Source organism: Calidris pugnax, unplaced genomic scaffold (assembly GCF_001431845.1).
Source record: "Calidris pugnax isolate Ruff unplaced genomic scaffold, ASM143184v1 scaffold63, whole genome shotgun sequence".
Classification (NCBI taxonomy): Eukaryota; Metazoa; Chordata; class Aves; order Charadriiformes; family Scolopacidae; genus Calidris; species Calidris pugnax.
Window position 1 is genome coordinate 253,807 of NW_015090852.1, and position 23,692 is coordinate 277,498.

The following is a 23,692-nucleotide window of genomic DNA, read 5'->3' on the forward strand; positions in this document are numbered from 1 at the left end:
GGGGGCAGACAGGAACGTCCAAGTTAGTGTGCCCAATCCACCTTTTTTTTTCCCCCAATACTACTCAAGGAAACTAGCTTTGACTCTTCCTTTATTAATTTTATAGACCATGTGACAAATCACGCTATTTACAAGTTAGATTGCTTTTTCCATAGACCAAATAAAATTAGTAAACAAGACCAGATGAAACTGATGGAAGAGAAAAAGCCTGTCTCCATCATAACACATGAAACAGGACTGTTTGAAAATCCTGATATGGAGTACAGAGGCAGACACTAAACTCATTTCTTTACTCTGAATTTTTTTAGGAGCTCAGAAATAACATCTTTCAAGACCCCAGTATTTCTTTTAATTTCATATGCCATTTTTTTCACATGTATTTATGGCTGGAAGATCAATTAGAATTCCTTTGTGGGAAGTCATTCCCATCAGTTCAATTACTTCATGTAATTGTTTCAGCAATCATAGTTAAATATCCATTATAATTTTTATTTAGAGACTCAATTACCAAGCATCAAGCAGATGTAAACACTTTTAAAATGTTATCTTGTCTTCCGCCTACACATTCTTCCCCAGTACAAATACCATTTTACCCCTCAGCATTCTCTAGATCATAAAAATGCACATGTAATATGGAGGTTTTACATGACAACACCTAGTGCTTCCTAATGCTTCTTTCAGGTGGAAAGGAATCCCAGATACTGATTTATCAGGGAAAATTCTGTTTCATGGAGCTTTTACATCTCTATTTTAATCAGCAGCTGATCCATTTGGAGCTGGTGCTCTCATCTTTCCCTAGAGCCTTTCACAGATAGCCCCTTTCATTCAAATGCTGCTGGTAGGTATTGTAATTCAATTCTATTCTTGCATGTAATTCACTAAACTTCAGCGACATGCCTGTCAAGCAAGTCAATATTTTACACTCCAACTTGAATCCATTTTTTGCAGTGTATCAAAATGCAAATTTATTTTTCCCCCTAAGAGTCACAATAAGTAGAAGCAGCCTGGAAATTGGAACACCTAAATCAAATGGCAAACCAGTGGTTGCAAGAATGATCAACGTATCTCCTGAAGTCCAGAGATGGCAAATGTCATCAGAACATCTAGTTACAAGTGCATTAAAACTCCCCGAGGAGAAAGAAAATGCAGAGTTGGTTAAACATTTATAGGCAACTCCGAGTTTCAGTTGCTGCACGCATAGCATGATACAGTTTCCTCCCAAAGTGACACCTGCTCTGCTCTCGAATCTTTGTATTATCACCAAGAACAATTTAATTTAAGTGAATAAAAGGCTCATCATGCCTTCCCCGCTGACTATTTAAAAACCCACATTAACAGTGATGCTTTGCCCAACCTAGGAAAACACAATCCCTCCCAGGGGGATTGTAGTTGCAGCTATGGGAAACAAGCACAGCCACTGTTTTACAGCACGCCTCAGGTAAAACCAGTTAAAATTCCCAGTATGGGACTGTAGTATTTATAGAGCAACGCTATAAATCAGGAAGAACAACCACCACCACGTTAACACATTAACTTTGCTACGAGACTCTCCAAGCTGAGCTTTGCCTGGTTGCCTTATCTCAATAAACACACTGAGTGACTTGCTTTCATGACCTTTTATCACCCAAATTAAAAAGTCAGGCTGCAGGATGAAGCTGACCCTTGGGTATCACAATGTCTTCTGGGTGACTGCACAATTGAAAAGTCTAACTCAGAGACATTTTAACTGCAAAGACACCTCAGTCCTGGGCACAGCAGCCAACCTCACACCTTTGGCAGGAATAAGAAACAAAGAAAGGAAGTAAAAGTATCTCTTTGCCCCAAACCCCTTTTACTTACCTGCACAGCCAAAAGCTAGGTGATACCTAGAAGAGGGGCTGAATTTGACACAACACACGTTAGCCTTGGCCTCGATGCTTGCTACGGAGTTGTCCAAGTTGGTAGACCACAGCTTCACTAGAGAAATAGAAAGAGAGAAATGAGTAAACAAACAATAAAATCAACTTCATTTGAAAGGCATAAAATCTAGTTATTTCATAAATAGGATTCTGAAAAAATTCAGTTCCAAGATGCTAGTGATTATAAAGGGTCAGTTGCTGCTGATGGCTGGTAGGGTCTGAAAAAAATCAGTTGCCAAGATGCTAGTGATTACAAAGGGTCAGTTGCTGCTGATGGCTGGTAGGCTTGAAAACATTCTCAAGTGCAAACTGTAAACACCACCTCAATACACACAGGAGATGCTGAAAGTCCACACCCTGCACAGCTGAGAACAGAGCAGGTGACTAACCACACGTTAGAGTTTCAGCATTTAAGGCTATTTGGGCTGCAGATTCATATAACCAAGAGCAGAAAGGCTTACACCCTTTTTGTTCCTTGTCCCTTATGTGGGCTGCAAGAACTCCATGCTCCACGGCAGAATTGCTTTGCACAGAATAAACATACCTAACATACCTATGCTTGAGCACAGTGAGTGAGAACAGCTTGTTTTATTCTCAAGGAACTGGCACAGACAGGAAAGAAATCAGTATGCTGGCCTCCTGTGATGATATACTTCCTTGGTACAACAACTCTACTGTTCTACAAGGCCACTGAGCAAACAGCTTCGTGGTACAGAATGGGCTCTTCCCCCAGGTACTCACTTCAGTGCTTCACAGGACAACCAACAGAAAACACCAGTGGCTTTTCAAAATACAGCCTTCCCCACCCTCCACAAACACTTGAAGTACCATTTAACCTTAAGGATGAAGAGTGCCAGGTACTCCCTTTGTCCACGGTCCAGGTGAAGGGGTAGCACACTGGCATCAAGCCACATTGATGCCTACAATACAGACTTAAGTAAGACTTAAATGTTCTCCCTTCCCCTTTTTCTTGATGAGTGGGTTGTGCTGTATTTGAGCTATCAGCATGCAGAGGCAGAAAGCAGAGCAAGCAAAGCCAATGTTTGAACACACAGAAGCTACATATCCTAAGGCTTAATCCCCTAAACAGCTGCCACAAGCAGCCTTGGCTTTTTCAGGTCTGTGGCCAATGGGTGTCTGCTGTCTTTTTAGAGAAAGCTCACTTTGGAGGTGAAGCAAACAAAAATAGCAAAAGAACAAGAATCTTGTTACCCACTGTGGTCAGTAAATGGGGTAAGCAGTCTTATGGTGTGTCCCCCCACCCTCTGAGGACCCCTCTGTACCATCTCTTGGTCAGTCTTTCCCAGGAGCTTTGAAGCAGCAGCCAGGCTTCCATATGGATTACTCAAGGATGTTTTAGATGGTCAAAGAAAAGGAGGAACACTGGCAGGTTCGTTCTAGCGCACCTACTTTTTAATAGCGTGCCAAGCAACAAGATTGTGCTATTTCTGACCATAACCAGGAGAACTGCTTCAAAGATGAAGGCAATACATGACTGCTCAGAGCTCACTAAGGACTCATTTTAAATACAGCACTGTGTGGGTATCTGACAGCTGCCTGGAACCATTATAAAGCAGCACACACATACACCAGAAAGACAAACACTGACGCATGCTGTATTTGCATATAAGCATTATGTAAAATTCAATGAAAACAGCACCCACCTATTGTTGGTTTTCAGAAATAAAAATCCATTCTCATTTACCAGGGCTATAATATTGATCTTAAACATCTAGCTACATTTCTAAATGACACCAACAGCTTTGTAAGCATGTCTTAAGATGCTTTCTTCTCCCAAGTGGGGCTGGATGATATACCTCCTCCGTTGTGTTTAGCGCTAGGGGTCAGGGAGGGGAACGGAGCCACGAATGACAATTTTGCAAAACAATAAAACATCAGCGTTTTGCTTTAGTGAACAGACACCAAGAGATGTCTAGTCTAAGTTGCAGTGGACGTAGAGGACATCGAGTTTATGGGTGAGATGGTATAGGAAGCAAGTAATACCATGATTATGAGAGAATACTGTTAGCAGATAAGGTTGCATCAACTTGAGGCATGTGAGGAGGTTACATGGTCTCAATTCAGAGCAATGTTCTGCTCAAATTTAGCTTTGCATCAACTTGAGGCATATGGGGAGGTTACATGGTCTCACAATTCAGAGCAATGTTCTGCTCAAATTTAGTACTAAAACCACACAGGCTTGTCTTGAAGCCTTCCTACCAGGTATTAATATTTAAAGTTGCATCTAAAGCAGCCAAGTCTCTCCTTGACACCACCTCTAATAAACAAATGGCCATCTGGTCTCAGTTTTGTAGCAAAAGCTAATTGTGGGCTCAGTTTCAACTTGGCTCCTTTCTTCATTCAAGTTTTCAGGTCATAAACTGAGACGTTTAATCTGGGGAAGAGTCAACCTGCGTGTTCAAAGCCATCATAATATTCGTTACAACTAACAGATGCAGATTAGAGTCTGTAATTTCTGTGATCTAACTGCTGTGGGATATGCTGGGCTCCAATTATATCTTAGTCAGTGCCATAAAAAAACGATACATACAGCATATAACAACACGTAATGAAACATGTCAAGTTTCACCTAGAACTGCCCATTATTTTTTAAAAAGAACTGACAGGTTAATAAAGCATAATTCATAAGGGTAGAGTTTATTTGCTGTAGCTTTCAGCAATTTTGCTGAGGTCGAGGCAGTAATTATACAACGTACAGATGTCTTGATAACACCTACAATTGTGTTGATGAGACAAGCAACCATCTGAGATTGACTCCTTCTAAAATATGTATTCTCAAAGCATGTGTCCTAATTTTGCAGCTGCTCAGAGAGACATGTCTACATGGCCAAATGTCTACTCCTCACCTAACAAGAATATGCCTCCAGAACAACTTTTTCTGTTTAATATGTTTAGGTCTTTTCAAGATATTTTTTATTTGGTTGGAGATTTTACACCAAACGTAAGTTTGTAAATTAATTTTCTATATATCAGTTCCATGTCTAAACACTGACTAAAAGAAGCAGAAGCCTGTACTGCAATAGCTGAAGGTGTTGATGTACACAGCTGGTACACTGATAGTACGGATATTTCATCCAGTCTGTCATTCTTGAAACTCTTATCTGGTCATGTGATGGAGGGGCTACCGTTAACTCTGAAAAAGCTGTAAACCAGCAATAAAATATTGCTACCAGAGAACTCATGTGCACAGATTAGAAGAATCCCTAGGAAAGGGGGAAGATGCTGAATTGTACTGCCTTGTGTGGCTTTAGGAGGATAAAGTAAACTGATGACTGTTAGCAGGCAATCACCACAGGGTACTCCTCATTGCATAATACACAGCATAATACATGTGTATACACATACACACATAATACACAGGTTGGTATTTTAATTACCACCATATTCTTGACCTTCAAGGTATTTCCATTTCCTGCTAAGCAAAACTTTTGATCCACTGCCTTGTGTGGCTTCAGGAGGATAAAGTAAACTGATGACCGTTAGCAGGTAATCACCACGGGGTACTCCTCCTTGCATAATACACAGCATAATATATGTGTATACACATACACACATAAAACACAGGTTGGTATTTTAATTACCAACATATTCTTGACCTTCAAGGTATTTCCATTTGAATCCAACAACCCCACAAATCAGGAAGTTATAGAACTTTTTAGCCAGGAAAATGAGCAAACTGAAAGTTTAACCTGATATTTTAAGGGCAATAAACACCTATACCTCCAGTTAAAAGTCAGCAAAAGCTAAAGGAACAAACTATCACTGAAGACGAAGCCCCAAACAATCCTCTGGAAATCCTCAACAAAGCAGAGGAGCAAACTCTCATCTGCAGTTCTCAGATTAGTTCCCTCTCTAGAAGGCATGCTTCTTTTTTGTGAAGCCAACTCTGCAAATCTGTATTGCCCCTCTGAATTCAGGGGCACTATAATAAAAAAACCAGTGGCTGTAGGACTGGTTTGAGTGGTCTTATTTACCAAGGTAGCATGGAAATTACTTTTCTTAGATGTAATGAAACAGATGCTCGAATTCCTCCTTGCCATAAGACAAGGAAAAAGTAACCTCTTGCTATGGCTCAGAGCTCTCAGGTGCTCCTGTTGTGCTCCACTTTTCCATTTTGATCCGGGAACAGTGTAGGGGCTACAGCTCACAGAAAGGACATAAACCCAGGGCTTTTTCTTCAGTTGAATTTGTCAGTACTTCTCGTATCTCCTCAAGCTTCAAAAACAACTCAAGAGCAGAGAACAAATGCTTGATCACTCCAACACAGGTCTCTACCCCAGCGGAGACTTAAATTCTCCTCACGTGGCATCACAAAATATTTCACTCTGTCTGCTAACTTTACCACAACAACTAAACAACATTCCCAATCCAGAACAGACAGCTGTAAGTCATTAGCTAAGCACACTAGCTCCAGCTCTATCCTGGCACTTTGATGGCATCATTTTGCCTTCACAAAATTAAATGATCTTTTCTCCTCCTGTAGCAGAAATTCACCCTTTCCTACTTACATCCGAATCATAGCTCCTGTCATTACTATGTGCATAAAAGAACTGAAATTAAGACCATGCTGTTTCCACAAGCTGCTTGTAGCACAAGTAAAGACTTTAATTGTGCTCACTGCTGTCTAGTTGGCGTACACCTTTGAATCCCTACAGACATACACAACTACCTTTGCCCCTTTAAAAGGGAAGGGCATAACAACTGCAGATAAAAGTGAGGTTTTCATACACACAGTAGTTACTTCAAATACAATAATGCTTTTATGCTCTCATTATCTGCTATTAAAGTAGAAAGATCTTCCATAAATAAGCTTCCTGGATTATCTTCATCTAACAAAGAGGACAATGCAGGACCCAAGGATGCTGTTTGTAATTACATGAGAATCATTTTATCCCTAAGAGCACTCCACTCGTTAGCATCCCCTTTGCTGTGCCTGAGCCCGAGCAGAGACAGCTGTGAAGCACAGGATTTTTTTCATCTAAAAGCTTCTTCCCCAACACACACCTATCAAGCATACCAAGTGCTTTAAAAATTAGCTTCCAACCTGAAAAGACCAAGGAGAGACAGGCAGATACACAGACAAGTTGGAAGGACTGGCAAAGCTGTCAGTTTTTTGCCAGCTTGTCATGATCACTTGACAGGAAATTATTATATTCATGGTTTCTGGGGAAGCGTGGTGACAATAGCTCCAATTGCTCCAGTCACACCAATACCTATCAGTATTGATATTTCTTGTTAGAGAGCCCAGAGTGGCCTCACACAAGCAGAGAAGCAAAAGAGGACAGGAAGGGTACATAGAACTTGGACTTCCACCCAGGCACTGTACCTGGCCAAACATATAATATATGTACCTAAAGCTAGCCAGAACTCAACTAAACACTCATGAACATGATAAGCAGACAATAATTTAAGTTAGGCAGGTTTGAGTTAAGACACTTGCCAGAGCTATTATCATTTCCTCATATTTAAGCCTTTCAATGTGATCAGTGAAATGGAATGTGGACACTGTAACATTAATTTGGACATTCGCCACTATTGTTCTGTACCTTAAAGACTTCTAAAATCTGTGCTTATTTCAAATACCTCCACATGGCACTCCTTTTGTCTCTAATAGGCTGGTTATGTATGCAAATCACAGGCAAACCATGGTAGAAGTAAAGGATAAAATGTTCCAGCCCAGTTTTATTCCCCAAAACCGCGATACACCTTCAAAGGACCTTTGTGAATTGAAATGCAAGTTATGTAGATCTGTCGACTTTATTACAATAATTTCTAAGTAAACACTACGTTTTCAGAAACTATTACGAACGAAGTGAACTGTTAAAATGGGGACAGGAGCTCTGCTTGCAGCTGGCTTTGCAGAACTGGACGACTTGTTAACATGCTAATAAATGCATGTCTACCTGGCAGACAAGCTTTTTCAAATGCATAGCATGAGTGGGGAGCAACGAGATGAAGAGGTTGATAATTTACAAGGTGAATGTTCGCTTCTGCTGCACTTAAGCACACAGAAAAGTCCTGACTTCCACCAAAAAGGGAAGGGCAGTGTATAACAAAACATATTTAAAACACACCTTAGATATAAAATAATCATTAAAGCAGCATTTTGTAAATGGAATTACCAGCTACATTAAGACTGCTAAATGCAATTGAGGAACACTAATACAGCTTTTTTTTTTTTTAAATAGAACTGAAAAAGCAGTTTGCAAGGGGGAGCAGCTTTCAAAGTTTAATGTTTATGAAAAATTAATTTATCATTTCAAAGCAAATCACGAAGAGCTCCGTCCAGAGCTGTATCAGCCCATCTGAGAGAGTTGATCCTCACTGACTATGAAAGGAACTCTAGAGCTCTTGCTGCTTAATAACTCTAATTTGATATTGTAAATGTATTACAGATAGTATCTTGTTCATTAGGGATGAAGAACACTGCATGTCGCTCAGTGCTATCCTTTTCTTTAGAAGTTTCCCATTTCTTCTTACAAGAGGAACATTTGTCTTAAGGGTTCTCTCCAAAAGCTCTGTGTCCAACAGACACCAGAGTGTGGAAAGCTGGCAGTTAACTCCCAGTGCTCCCATTCAGTCCACCATCCAACTCTGTTAAGCTCCAAGAAATAGACTGCACGTTGTTAAAGTGAGAAGCTTCTCATTGTGCACAGTCTTTAACATTCAGAGCTACAGGTAAAACAGCAGCAGGTGTTTTTAACTTCTGCCTTTTCACTGAAAACCTCATTTTTGAAATATAAATACATGCTGTTCTTTTGAAAGACCCCAAGGCCTTAACTCAACAAGCTTAACTAATGTTAAAGCACATTTTGCTTTGTTTAGTGTCCTGGAAAATGCTAGCTAGAGAGCATATTACTTGAAAAATGTGAACACTGCACCAAGAAACATTAATCCAAACAAAGCCTCCCCTTCACTAAGATCCAAACAGTTTAGTAATATCTTTACACATTACCACATCAACTACAATATTGAAGGCAGCTGAAGAATCAGCTACTTGAAATATCACATTTTTGTTTCCCCAAGGGAATACACAAAGTGTAAACCTTCTGCACAGAGACTGAAAAAGAATAATACCTTTGGCATCATCGGAGCCTGAAGCCAATAGTTTCGGGTCCATCAAGTTAAAGTCAACACTCCAGCACCTTTTCTCATGCTCCTGTTTAGAGAAATGAGAAAAAATATTGCAGGGCAGTGAGCCATAATCTGATAAACTAGTAAAAAAACCCAAACACATGCTGTTCAATATAAATTGTTGGGAGAGTCCTGGACAGAAAAAGCTTACTGTGTTTAGCAGTTTCCCAAAAAATATCTTTTCTCCCAATCAGACCAATGCTAGTAGAAGGCTAGACATGAAAGCAGAGAACAGTAGAATGGAAGTTTTAAATCTAAAACTGATTTTTTTTTTTTTTTTACTTGAAAGAAAAAGAATTATTTCAGGAAATGCACATTGAAAACCTGGTTTTCCAGCATGGTTTAGGTGCGATGTCTCTTGTTCTGGCATTGGGAAATAAAACTCTGATCCACTAATTAGTTGCCTGTTCAAAGCAGTTTCAGACATCTCCTCTCTGGAAGTCCAGGAAATCCTCACTTTCCTATTGTGTTATCAAACAAAACTTCTGACATCTAATTCTGTGGTTTTCCATTCAAATATTCTTACAAGGCTGCACACTCTCCCCCAAAACACAGAAAAAAAATCTGTATTTGCTATACTGGCACATCCCACATCGAAACAAAACACTGCATTGAATGAAATCCAAAATTCAATCAAACCCTTTGTTTAAAGCCTTCATACAGGCTTGCAAGACGATGTCATGACAAGCTCACCAGGACAAAGTGACTAAAGGATTTCTAATGCATGCGAAGCAGATGTCAGTATGCATGCCTCTATGCAAATCCAAATAAAAAATTCAAGTAATCTGACAGGAAGCAAAATGAGTTTGTTACAACATAAGCAACAGCTGGTCCCCTCTAGGTTCATTATTTAGCCTCATAAAGAAATGCAAAATATATTTGAGAGGAAAACAGACAAGATTTATTTTGTCCAGTATAATTTCTTTTTAATTGAGATATGCAAAGGATTAGTGAAAACAAGCATTATAAAATGGCCAAAGCACAATGAAAAAGTAAACAAGGGCTTAAACAGGAATTAAAACTTATGTTGAGCTGTCAAGAAAGGGGGAACTGAAGGCCAGTCTGCAGTTCATTCTTTAACACTGACCAGTTTCAGTGCACTATGCTACCCACACAACAGCCTGCAGTACTTCCAGCTTCTCCCCAAGCAGACCAACTTCTCTTCCAACCTCCTTGTTCTGATTACAAGCCTCTGAGAATCCCTTATACAGAAACATGGTGTTTAAATTGCATGAAAAGACAAAATGCCAGAAACTTCTCCTGAAAGAGGTCTCACTGTTGAGCTCAGCCCACTTGTGTGAGCATGTTGCTCTGCTGAGCGCAGGACTGTATCAAGAAGGGTTCTGCCTACCATGCCATTCATAGGGTTATCAGACACTGGAATGGGCTGCCCAGGGAGGTGGTTGAGGCACCATCCCTGGAGGTGTTCAAAAGACGGGTTGATGAAGTGCTGGGAGGTATGGTTTAGTGATGATGTTCCTTGTTTGTTGTGTGGGTGTCTATTTTTGTCAGTTAGGTTGATGGTTGGACAAGATGATCTTTAAGGTCCCTTCCAACCTAGAAGATTCTGTGATTCTCCCAGCCTTGCCACTTAAGTCTGCATTTTGCTCTTCTTAAAGAGCACCTGCAGCAGCAATCACTGCAGGATTTTATAAAAGGCTTTTGACAAAGCCTGAAGTGCAACAGGTATCGAAAGACAGTTTTCTAAAGAAAGGAGAGAACTTCCAGAAACTCTTTTACCCTGTGCAGATTCCCTACCAGCAGCAGCAAGAAAACATCAATTGCCTCATGACTGTGTCAAGGAGATATACCTGCTTCCATCAGAGGACTACAGCTCAATAAAGCTGTGCAGATTGAGACACATCTACCAAACTGGAGGAGCATCCATTTCACCCCGTGGAACGTAAAAGCCTATTGCTGGACTAGAAGCAGGATCTCAGACTGAATACTGCTCCCCTCATCACGGTCCGTGGTGTAGGAAAGTACTGCTCACTGGTGGCACGTTACCTGGTAGACCTTGGATCTTTGTCCCGTGAATCCATCCCACAGGATGACTGTGCCTTCATAGTCGCTGCTGGCTAGCAGGTTCTTGTGGTAACTACTCCAGCTGATACAGCTTAAAAAAGAAGAACAGCCCCAGTCAATCTTACATTCAATTATACCTTACAACACATGAATCATTCTTGCAATATGTCAGGCTATTAGCGTCTTGGCAAAGCACACAGCACTTGACCAAGCCACCCCACTGAAACATTCAGGAAAGGACAAAACCAAAACCCACTGGAAACAACAAACTTTGGCTCACAAGTTAAAAGAAAAGCTTTATTGGCTGACGCGATGTCGCCCCCTCCAATATGAAGTGCTACAGCTTGGGATTTCTTTTTAAAATAAATAAAAGTATTAATCTGTAATACTGTGATTGTTTTGCTGTCTGAATTTCACACCAATGCTCACACAGAGCTCGAGATTTGACTTTTTAGCCTTTTGCCAATAGCTAGTATCATAAAGATATCACCTAACAGAAACTCTACATGTAAAATCCATAGGTGCATGGATGGTAAATCAACCTCTCCCCTAGCACGTACGTAACACTCTACACCTGCACCTACGTGAAAAGAAAGTTTGACTTTAGAGAAACTACTTCCAGCCTTCTGTAAATGAGGAAAAACACCCCCCCTGCCTATCCTAGCAAACAAAAAGCAGTCTGTTTGCTACAGGCAGTTTAGGAGACATTTCTGATCAAGAACTGCAAAATATATAACATTTAAACTGAATGAAGTGGCTGTGCAAAACCAAATGACAATTCCACCGACAAACTCTAACCATCAGCAGACAAAACAAGAGCAGCGACACTGCCAAGTCACATTCATAGTGTTCTGGCACTATGCCTCCACTCTGACTCCCAAAAAATGTGACAGGGGTAAGAAAATTTGTAATACTTGTTCACCAATTTTTGGACCATCTGGCACAAAAGCACGCCAGTTGGTATCAACTGTGATGCATGTAGCAGAAGCTGAACTGACAGATCCAATTCAGGCAGGTCATCAAACAGCTCTGACACAGTTAACTAGATTATGGTAGCCTTGAGGCTAAGTTTTAACCAACAATATGAACTAGAAGTCCATGATGCTGTAACTTTTTAGTACTGCTTTGATCAGTGCAGCAACCCATTGAAATATGATGTAGATACACGGATACTGACTTAGGAATATTATACCGTGGCAAATTCTTGGTTCCACTAGACACATGTAGCCCAATTTCCTTGGGAATGCAGCCTTTACACAGAAAAGGGAAAAAAACCACCCTTTCCTTTTTTAATGTTGTTAAAGCAGTCATTAATTAGAAAGTGTTAGCGTCCTCAGCCCTTGTAGGTACAAGCACTGTCCACATATGTATCATCAAGGAGGTATCATTACACAAGCTCTACCACCGTCAGGTACCCACAAAGAAAAGCAGCTCTTGACAGCCCATGATTTGCTAGAAGCCTCATTCAGAGAGGCTTAAGTGGCTCCCTGAGGACCAAGTGAAGCTGGCAGGCACTGTGGGGTGAAGGCTGCAGCAGTCCAGGGATAATAGTGTCTGATGCCTGGAGCCTTGTTTCCAGGTGGAGCAGTCAGTCGCCGACGGAAGCAAGAGCAGTTCAGAGCCCTGGAGCTACAGCTGTGCTCTGGGCTGGGAAGAGTCTCCAACTCATGGCAGGGGGTAGACACCACACTAGACATTTATTGGTTCAAACCCGTTCCCCCTGCCATCTCATCTCCACTCAAGTCAGGACCTCAAGGAGCTTAAGGAAAAAAAACCAAAAAACACCAAAACTAACAACTGTAAGTTTAGCCATCACACAAAAGCAGAAAGAATACAGCCCAGGGCCAAATCTTAGAGAAGGCAGTCCTCTATCTGGACAGCTTCTGAAAGTATGTCAGGCAGCATCAGCAGGTGGAGAGAGTCCTAGAGAAAGGAAGACATGCTAATGCCATCCTGGCTGCTTAGAGGATGGATGCTCCATGCTAGGCGAGCAGGAGATCCATATCTAACAGGCAGAAGAGAGCTGGGTACTGCAAGCTGAACTATGAAGAGGGTAATCATGTAACTGCATCTTGTCAAAAAAGAAATCACGATGAAAATTAGACATTACTGAGTAGCCAGAAAAACATAAAGGACAGAATTTAACAGTGCCGCTTGGGATGTGATAGATCTCAGGGTACAAGAAGTGTCAGGTTTGTAGGGAGAAGTAATACTTCTTTATTGGAACAATCAATACAGATGGAGAAAAATGAAGGGTTTCTATGGCCAAAAACATGTCCATTAGGTCTGGCACAGGAAAGATCAAGCTAAGTGTTCTGTCCCACCGAAGTCTGATGGTGTTAACAAGGGGTTAACACTCACTCAAAAGCATTTATGGATAGACTGAGAGGGGAAAACAGGAACTGACAGGTGAAAAATGTTTAGGGATTTGCAGCCACTAAGTAGTTCAATTAACACCTTTTAAGTCACACACACCATAAATCTTTCATTTTAAGGAATATGATTAAAGCATTATAATGTAAAACCAATCGTGTTTCAGTTCTCTGCCTCAATCCTCCCCTCACCATCACCCAAGTCTCTTTACAAAGTCTGAAACTAGAGCTTTCTCCTTGACATTGCAACACTTGAGCTTCCTTAGATCTTAAATTCTCAAAAGTAACCTTTGTAGAGCATAATTCAGGGTTGGATGAGGTGGAGGGGAGCTCCCTCTCCACATAGAAGTTGCTTTTTACCAAGAGCTGACTCTTTTGGTTGTATTCTCTAGCAACTGTGACAATACAAGCCTGAAAGAAGGCAGTCTTGGAGTTGGGCCATTGCAATGTTTTCTCTTCCATGTGGCTTCCCTGGGACTTACAAAAGGTTGAGATGCTACTGCAATACTTGGGGATCTTTCTTCCATGCCCAACACAGGCAACTTTGTTGAAAGTTACAAGAGATCTACCTTTCAGAGCTCCCTTCAGATGTTATCATGGGTAACAAATTGAGTAATGACCTCAAAAATGCATGGGTGAGCAAGTTAGAGAAGAGGAAAGGAAAGTGCACAAGGTGAGACAGGCCAGAAAATGCAGCTCACACAGTTTTCAAATGGGTTAAGCATCGAAAACCCCACAAGTACACAAAAATAACCTTTTGTAGTCCACCTTTAGATGGCTTGAAGCCACATCCAGGGAGAAACTGAAATGTGGAGGATATGAGATAAGATACAAAAAACCAGCTACCTAAAACTGAGATAATGCATAATTCACTGTTGGATTAAAAGGAGTAGTGCAAGGCCATCTTTTATTTTAAATACTAGTAGCTGTATTTTTTCAGGTTTTACTCTGTTCTTTAATCCAGAAACAGGACGATAGTTACACCCCAGAGGTTTATCTTGCCATAAGTTGTGATAGCTTTCCTTCCTAGGAGATTAGCCTAGAGAAACTCTAGTTGAAAGCTAATGACCGACCTCTGAAACACTCTCCTAAGCTCAGCATCCGATCTGAACACACAGAAATCCTGACCCTGTAAAGATTTATGTGCATCCTTCACTTTATTCGGAGACACAAGTCAGCCAGCTCGGCCAGCATTGTCAGTCATACTGATATTTCTTTCACAAGCCAGGATTTTTATGGCTGAAATGTCTCAAATCCAGGATCAAGTTACCCGGTGTCAACCGCCCCTCTAGCAGTGAGTTAAAGCTTCTAATAAGGCACAAACTGCTGTGGTCTGACCCGCTTCCAAGTGCCAAGTGCTTCAAATCCAGTCTATTACCAGGAGTCAGACGATGCCCAGTAGTTTTAGGACTGAAAATGTTTTTAAAGGGAGTGATCTATTACTGTAAAGGACATCCACATGAATAACAACACTAACCAAATGCTTCGGAGACATACAGAATTACATTACCATTATGAAAGTTTTAAAAAAGCCTTTTTTCTAATAAATCCAAAGAAAACCTCTAGTAGGGTTGAGACAAGCACTTTTAAAGAAAAACTTGATGTTATTGCAAAGTCAAACAGTTACTGGGAAAACTGGAATTAATGAAAGTTGAAGGTATATTTCCTTATAACCTATTTAGTATCAAATGTTTTCTGCACTGGAAATATAGGCATCTAACACAACCACTCATGAGGTTTTTCAGCATCAAGAGAGCTTGTACCTCTCCAAATAGCCAAGACTCTATGATGAAAAACACTGTACAGGAAGTTTTTGCTTAATTTAAACTTAACAGTGAGAACCGACTACCATTTAAAAACTGACATGAAGCAATATGCCCATGAACTGCTATTAGGATAGAGCAACTGCACATTTGATTTATTGACACCAAAAAATGAAAACAATAAAATACTGGCAGCCTCCTAAAAAAAAAAAGAAAAAGCCTACTGATGTTTTGCTTTTACTGCAGTTGACTAAACAGATGCAGCTGATTTTGGAGCTTTGTGGTAACATCTATCACTGAAGTACAGATGATGCAAACACACAGCGGTGAGCACGCAGAATACTAAACATGGATTTCAAAAGCATGTTTACCTACTCACACTTGCACATCACCTATTGTAGATTAACGAGGCCTAAAGCCAATTTCTTTTACCCAAATGCTAGATCTCCTTATTTTTCTCCCCTGCAACCTATGGCAAAACAACAAATCTGCCTCTTGAATAAATCAGAGAAGAGCTGTGGCTTGCTGCTGGCCGTTCAATCTCTTCTTGTCCTTTCCCATCTCCTCCTGCGTGGGGGGAGCTGCAGATTATTGTCTGCTATAGCTAGGGACACAGCAAGTCATAATTAGCTCACAGGGTGCTGTTTATAGCTACTACACAATGCCAGGATTTGTTTCTTGTACTGAAGCTATGAATCTGTAAATGGGATTTTTATGAGGATTTATGTGTCATCTTGTGTTTTTCCTGGAAGCTTATGCCACTGTCATTCCCGGGGGACGCAATGCACATTTACCAGAAACCCAACACACCGACTTCCTCCCCATTCTTAAAAATAGGGATGAGAAATCTCAGCAGATGATGAAAAAAAAAAAAAAAAAAGAATGTATTTAAGAAGCAGGTGGGTGTAAAAAGGGAGTTGGAAAAAGAGGAAGAAAGACTCAGCTACAGCTGGTACCAGGGCTCGGCTCCAGAAAAGCCTACAATCAATTACTGCTGGCATGAAGCTCAACCTTTCAGCAGGCGCCCAGCTGGCACGCGGTGGAGCAGGGCTGGGCTAGTGCCAGCCCCGTCCCAGGCAAGGGCTTCCCTTCCCGCAGCTGCTCCGGGGCCAGCAGACTTACTCTTGGCCAGACACAAGTCCTCCCAAATGCTGTCACCTGTCTGCTTTTATAAAAGCCCATCAGAGCTGCTCCTCACCCAAAGCTGAGTCACCGATATAACCGCTAATGATTTATGTCCCAGCATCGTCGCTCTGAACGAGGTTAACCAGGATCAATTTAGGGTGAGCTTCCCATGATGTGTGTTTGGAAAGCCAAAGTGCCTGCAGACAGACAGCTCTAGTGCTGGGTGAGGATGGAAGGGGCATTACAAGCCATGCCAGTGTCACACACCAGCTTCAACAGAAGAGACATGTCACCACATCCCATATGCACAGGGATCCCTGCATCTCTGCTGTGGCTTCAGGCTGCTGGAGCAGAAAATACCCTGGGATGGGTGCTCAGGGGCTCACTGCCACCCCACACCAAGCATGGCAACAGCTAAGCACCCTCACCTGTCTGCAAAATAACCATTAACCCACTACCTCATAGTGTTTTGATTTTTTTTTTTTAAAAAGCCTACTAAAAAAATAGCCAAGGCATAAAGCTTTGCACAAGGCAGTTCTATTACATGAGGATTCTTCTTTTTTTAATTTTTTTTAATAACAGCACCATGACTATAGAAGAGCTGGGGAGGGACTCTTTGTCAGGAAGGGTAATGACAGGACAAGGGGAAACAGTTTTAAATTGGAAGAAAAAAGATTCAGATTAGATCTCAGGAAGAAATTTTTTACTATGAGGGTGGTGAGACACTGGAACTGGTGACAGTGCACATTGCCACCCCACACAAAGCATGGCAACAGTTAAGTACCCTCACCTGTCTGCAAAATAACCATTAACCCACTACCTCATAGTGTTTTGATTTTTTTTTAACCAGGATCAATTTAGGGTGAGCTTCCCGTGACGCGCGTTAGGAAAGCCAAAGTGCCTGCAGACAGACAGCTCTAGTGCTGGGTGAGGATGGAAAGGGCATTACAAGCCATGCCAGTGTCACACACCAGCTTCAACAGAAGAGACATGTCACCACATCCCATATGCACAGGGATCCCTGCATCTCTGCTGTGGCTTCAGGCTGCTGGAGCAGAAAATACCCTGGGATGGGTGCTCAGGGGCTCACTGCCACCCCACACCAAGCATGGCAACAGCTAAGCACCCTCACCTGTCTGCAAAATAACCATTAACCCACTACCTCATAGTGTTTTGATTTTTTTTTTTTAAAAAGCCTACTAAAAAAATAGCCAAGGCATAAAGCTTTGCACAAGGCAGTTCTATTACATGAGGATTCTTCTTTTTTTAATTTTTTTTAATAACAGCACCATGACTATAGAAGAGCTGGGGAGGGACTCTTTGTCAGGAAGGGTAATGACAGGACAAGGGGAAACAGTTTTAAATTGGAAGAAAAAAGATTCACTGCCACCCCACACAAAGCATGGCAGCAGCTAAGCACCCTCACCTGTCTGCAAAATAACCATTAACCCACTACCTCATAGTGTTTTGATTTTTTTTTTTTAAAAAGCCTACTAAAAAAATAGCCAAGGCATAAAGCTTTGCACAAGGCAGTTCTATTACATGAGGATTCTTCTTTTTTTAATTTTTTTTAACGTGTTTTGATTTTTATTTTTTTTTAAAAGGCCTACTAAAAAAATAGCCAAGGCATAAAGCTTTGCACAAGGCAGTTCTATTACATGAGGATTCTTCTTTTTTTTTAATTTTTTTTAATAACAGCACCATGATGGGGCCCAAAACTCCAACCAAGCATTTTAGCAGAATCCTTAAGAGATGATGGACAAGAGAGCCCAAAACTCCAACCAAGCGTTTTAGCAGAATCCTTAAGAGATGATGGACAAGAGAGGTACCATCCATGTGTCACAGCAGAAATACATCTGTGATATCAGAAAGGGCATTAGCAGGGAGAGTAAGCCTCCAGAAAAAGCTGTACCTTCACCCAAATTAAGATCAACAGCTTTAAGCCAAGGCTTTTTACAAAAAGCAGGCTCCACTTGTTTAGATTTTTTTATTATAATACAGGCACATTTTCAGCGTATTGCAATATTCTGTAATGAAATTACAGCCTTCCTATATAGCTTCTCCCTCAAGCTACGCCACTTCAGAATAGCAAGTTATTGTGCTGCTCCACACTGTGCCAGTGAGCCCCAGCAGGAGTGACTGGCAGCCCAGCTAATGGATATAGCAAGGATGCATCTGACTGACAGGCTAACTTTATTTGTCAAAACCAAAAGCACCCACATGCTGAAGGAAGGCTAATATAATGTAGAGGTGCCAATGGGGAAAATAAAAAAAAAAAAGCAGCAAGCATTTCTTTGGAGGAACGAGAGAAACTTAGGCAAGGAAATGAAAGAAGAGGACCCTGTCCATCTATGCTGGGGTATAGTGTCAGAGGACAATACACTCAGCATTGTCACATATCTATAGATAATGTATATACACATGAAATTTGAGAAGAGAGAATAAATCTTGAATGCAAGTGGTGTCTTGCCTGGAGGACAGAGCTGACAGGAGTAACATCACTGGAAGTGCTAATGCAGCTCTCCTCACCAACAGCTGCCTACACCTAGCAGGATCATGAGGGTAGATCCCTGCTAAATTTGAAGTTTGGAAGTCAGAGAAATACTGAATACACATTGCTTTCCTTTTCTAATTAAGGCAAGAGGTATTAATCGACTGCTAGATGATTCTATTATTCATCTCTCCAGAATAATGAAGCTGAATGGTGTCAACTCTGCTATTACTCAGTCAAAAATGCTGAATGTTTCTCAAGTCCAGCAAAACACAAGCTCCATAATCAGTATGTCTCACCAATACAAATCCCTCTGACTGTTTATACCCATCTTGAAAGGAAGTCCCAGGGTCAGCTGCATTTACATTTTTTTCCTTCATAAAATAGTGTTACACAATTCCCAAGAATAATCAGCACAAGTGATACAGGAGTGACTGATCTATTTTAAGGAACATGTCAAGTACAAAAATAAGCGTGATTTTATATTATAAAGTAAGCTTGCAAGCATTATTAATCATGTTGCACAACATTTTATGTTCATAGAAGCTAGACTGTTATATAAATTTATTGCTTACACTTTTGTGGGTGCTTTACTGTTTTTAAAACGGAGAGTACCAAATAAAAACAACTTGTATTATAATACTGAATTGGTTTTATTGCACAAACTACTTACTTTTGAGCTTTAAAAGCATTTTTGAATTTTTAGGGATTTTTAATCTACACTAGCCAGGTTTCTCAATTGAAGTTCTGACACAGTGATCTATATTTCTTTTATTTAAGTCATCTAAAAAGATTTTAAAAATAGGTTGACAGTAACGATAGCAGCACAAAAGCCAAAATCAAGCACGGTCTTCTCCCAACAGCTTGATATTTTGAGGCCCAGCACAACAGCACTTCAGGCAGACGTAAATTCATAGGCAGAAGGTGCAAGTGAGGCAAGTCTCCCAAAGACTAGCAGCCTCTCAGCAGAACAGAAAGGTTCTTGTCAATGAAGAGAATATAGCATGAGGGAATCAGTGCTTATTATAAAGAACTGGGAACAGAAGTTACCTTGAGACATATTAAGACTTTACCTGGAGCATATCCACTACTCTGCTTTTACTCTCCTTTTAAGTGACTTGCATTAGAAAGGAATACAAAAGCATTTCACTACCCTATGTCCCTTTTCCTCTGGATACGTGGGCGTGCTATTACCTTGGATGAGCCCAGCATACACAAGTAACAGTGCTTGTGCCACCTGACCTCACCCAAGTTCAAAGCAAGCTCTCCATCAGCTCCTGCTTTCCTCCTTTCCCCTCCCATTCCCACAATGGATAAAGCAAGCGAAACAGCTTCTGCACATCAACAAGCAGTGTTCAAAGGAAAAGGCCCTTTGAGTTTAAATGCAAAGTCAATGCTTACCTGATTTTGGAATTACAGGTCATTTCATTCTCAGGGTAGTGAATATCCACCGCGTCCTGAATGACTGTACCATACTCGTAGACTTTAATCTTCTTTGTCACCCCAGCGATGGCAAAGTAGTCACAGTCTCGGTCAAACTCAATACTGGGGAACAAAAGCACAGGTTCAGAACTGTGTAAACACAACACACGTACTTACCAGCAGGGTATTTTACCACCTAAATGTCTCTGTCTAGCAGAGCTGACAATCACAACTTGCAGTTAGCAAATACCCCATTCAGAGCACCTCAATTAGGTCCAGCACACACGCCAACAGCATGGAGGTCTTGCTCTCAGGCACCATTTTCTACTCCCCTCCAAACACACCCACACCACTTAGCGAAGCAGAACTTTTTGTGGTAGGTAGCAGAGTCTCCCTCCAGCAGGCAGGATCTTTGTTCAGATGCTGTAGAGGTTTTCCAGTTCAACTATACCATCTACATTATGCGGCATCCAAACGTCAAAGCTGACAGCTCGCCCTGGAAACGTGCTTAATATTCAGCTGCACCCTCCAAAAACAACGTGCTACAGGGTGACTGCCCTCTGATTGCTCTCAGTTGCACTGCTGCATCCCTTAGCTCCTATATACAGCAGCTTGGTGAACTCGAAGTGTTAATGCAGAGTAAGCCAGCATTTGTGGAAAAAAACCCCTTCCAAATTCCCTGAATAACAACAGAAAGTCAAAATATATCATCAGTACTGTAAAAACCATGCACACTATGACTTCCACGTAGAGTTGCTCATGGAAACCAAGGCACCTTCTTTCTTGAACTGCAGGGCAAGTTTGTAATAGATATCAATGAAGTTGGAAGTAAAAGCAGTCACCTTATAACAAAGTTAAGCTGCAAATGAGAAAAGCCTGAGGTTGCACATGAAATACATCTGAGAGAAAGGCAGACAGCGGGTTATGAACAGCTAATGTCACTGCTACCTTCACAGCTTGGAAAGGCTGGAGAGAAATCTGTTAGATACCAAGCAATCAGGGAAGCAAACCCCCTTGCTTGAAGGAGCTCCTGCCAGCCCAAGTCACAGAATCGTAGTGGTTGGAAGGGACCTCAGAGTCCAACCACAAAAAAAACCAAAACAAACAAACAAACAAAAACCACAAAAAAAAAAAAAACCACCGCCCACCACCTAAACACACAACAACCACCACCAAACCAAAACCATCACCTACCCACACAACATCCCACCACAAACCAATAACCTTGGGCACTAGAGCATGCCCTGAAGAGCCATGTCTACACGTTTCTTAAATACCTCCAGGGATGGTGACTCCACCACCTCCCTGGGCAGTCCATTCCAATGCCTGACAACCCTTTCAGTAAAGAAATGAAAGGAACTGCAGGCAGGGCAGGATGGATGTGCACATAGACCTACCTCCTCTCAGAAGCACAAACCTCAGCAAGACACAGTTTGGTACTCCTCCCAAAAAGCGTTTGGAGTATCATTTCCCCTCAATCTCCAAGTTTCTATCATCAGTAGCCAGCTCTTTTCAAGACTCTTGACTATGCAGTCAACCTACTACTTGAAGAGGTCTCTTTTGGGGTTCTTGCATGCAGTAGTTCAGTTCAATCTCTGCTGCCCCTACACAATTTTTTCCAAGCAGACACAGCATTTGTGAACCAGGTAGCAAATTGTGAATGGCAGCAGAGGAAACACGAGTTTACACTGATTTCACATTCATATAGCTTGAAAAAAGTCCTGAGAGCAGCAGTATTTAAGGCACCTTTCTACAATTAGAAACCATTAAACCAATTACAAGACAGACAGCTCTTTAGGCTGCCCCCACAGCTATAACAGCTAGAATTTTCTACCCCTCAACGTAGCTGCAAAGTCGAAGGCACTGACTGCAATGCTTTTGAGGGAAGATAAATTTAAATGCCAACAGAGTTTTCGAGTCCTTGTAAAGGAGATATCATCAAGTTATTTTTAAATTCTGGAGAGAAAGGATTGTTGGTATGATGCGGTCTGATGGTGTAAAATAATTCAATGAAACAGCTGGCAACTTGGCCTTTTAAACTCAGGCACCTAAACTTCTCTGAAGCTGCGGCAGGAGATCACAGAATCACAGAATCTTCTAGGTTGGAAGGGACCTTAAAGATCATCTTGTCCAACCGTCAACCTAACTGACAAAAATAGACACCCACACAACAAACAAGAAGCATCACCATCACTAAACCATACCTCCCAGCACTACATCAACCCGTCTTTTGAACACCTCCAGAGATGGTGCCTCAACCACCTCCCTGGGCAGCCCATTCCAATGCCTGAGAACCCTTTCAGTGAAAAAATTTTTCCTAATATCCAGCCTGAACCTCCCCTGGCGCAACTTGAGGCCATTTCCTCTAGTCCTGTCGCCTGTGACTTGAGAAAAGAGACCGACCCCCACCTCTCTACACCCTCCTTTCAGGGAGTTGTAGAGAGCAATAAGGTCTCCCCTCAGCCTCCTCTTCTCCAGGCTGAATAACCCCAGCTCCCTCAGCCTCTCCTCATAAGACTTATTCTCCAGACCCCTCACCATGGTCCCACTCAGGACTGCTTGCTTGCTGGAGAAGAAACTGAGCTAGTCAGGTCAAGTCTGTGAAATCACAAGCCCCCAGAAAGACAAAGGAAAGGAATGTGTTTACAGCTGGGGAGTAAGGAAAGCAAGCACGCATCTATTTCAATAAAATAGGAGAGTAAAATAAGTCATCTAAGCATCCGGAGGGCTCTCCCCCTGCCCCAGACCTACCCTAGTCTAATCACTTTTTGTACAAACAGGACAAAAGCACCATTCAGGCCTGTCTTGTCAGCTCACCCTATTCCATGGAAGAATTTTATAATCGAAAGCCTCTATAACAATACAATGGATTTACTTCTAGCACAATCTTAATTGAACCGCTGTCTCAGCTCCTGCCCGCTGCCCTGTGGATTCAGGTAAAGCACAACTGAACTGATGGCAGCGATTCATCTACTTGGATTCAATTTATACCCTTAGCCTTCTGCTGCTGAAGAAAAAAAAAAAAAAAAAAGTATTACAATGTCTGGTAAAAAGCCAAGTTATTAGAGCAGAATAGAACCTTTCTCACCTGGGGTGGGTTTGCTTCTCTAGCATTAATTCAATTTTTTTTTTTTTTTTTTTAAATAGAGATGTGCTGTAGACATAACAAATGAGTATTTCAATATGTCTATAAAAGTTAACACACCATTTAAAAATTAATAATAAGTATAAACCGATGAAAAATGATTGTCAGACTTGTGACCTTCAAACAGCATCAAAGACGCTGCAGGAAGAAAAAGGATGCAGAAATAAACCACCACCTGTACAGATGTTCATTAGCTGAGAGAGGGGCAAGCAAACCCAACCCAGCAACTCCTTGGCCTCCATCACCTGTACACAGTCCTGGTACAAGCGCTCTCAGCTTCTGCCCGTTGGCTTTTA

The 23,692-nt window shown here is 41.4% G+C and overlaps 1 protein-coding gene across 2 annotated transcripts in view; it reads right to left on the bottom strand.

Annotated features, from left to right (window-relative positions):
* Window positions 1-23,692, bottom strand: part of RFWD2 (ring finger and WD repeat domain 2, E3 ubiquitin protein ligase) — a 160,987-nt gene that overhangs the window by 67,575 nt on the left and 69,720 nt on the right. For both annotated transcript variants that reach the window (XM_014943563.1, XM_014943562.1), the window contains exons 12-15: window positions 20,231-20,374; window positions 11,061-11,169; window positions 8,997-9,078; window positions 1,840-1,956 (exon numbers count right to left, since the gene is read on the bottom strand). In XM_014943563.1, coding sequence (XP_014799049.1) covers window positions 1,840-1,956; window positions 8,997-9,078; window positions 11,061-11,169; window positions 20,231-20,374 — 452 coding nt within the window. The remainder of the gene's footprint in view (window positions 1-1,839; window positions 1,957-8,996; window positions 9,079-11,060; window positions 11,170-20,230; window positions 20,375-23,692) is intronic.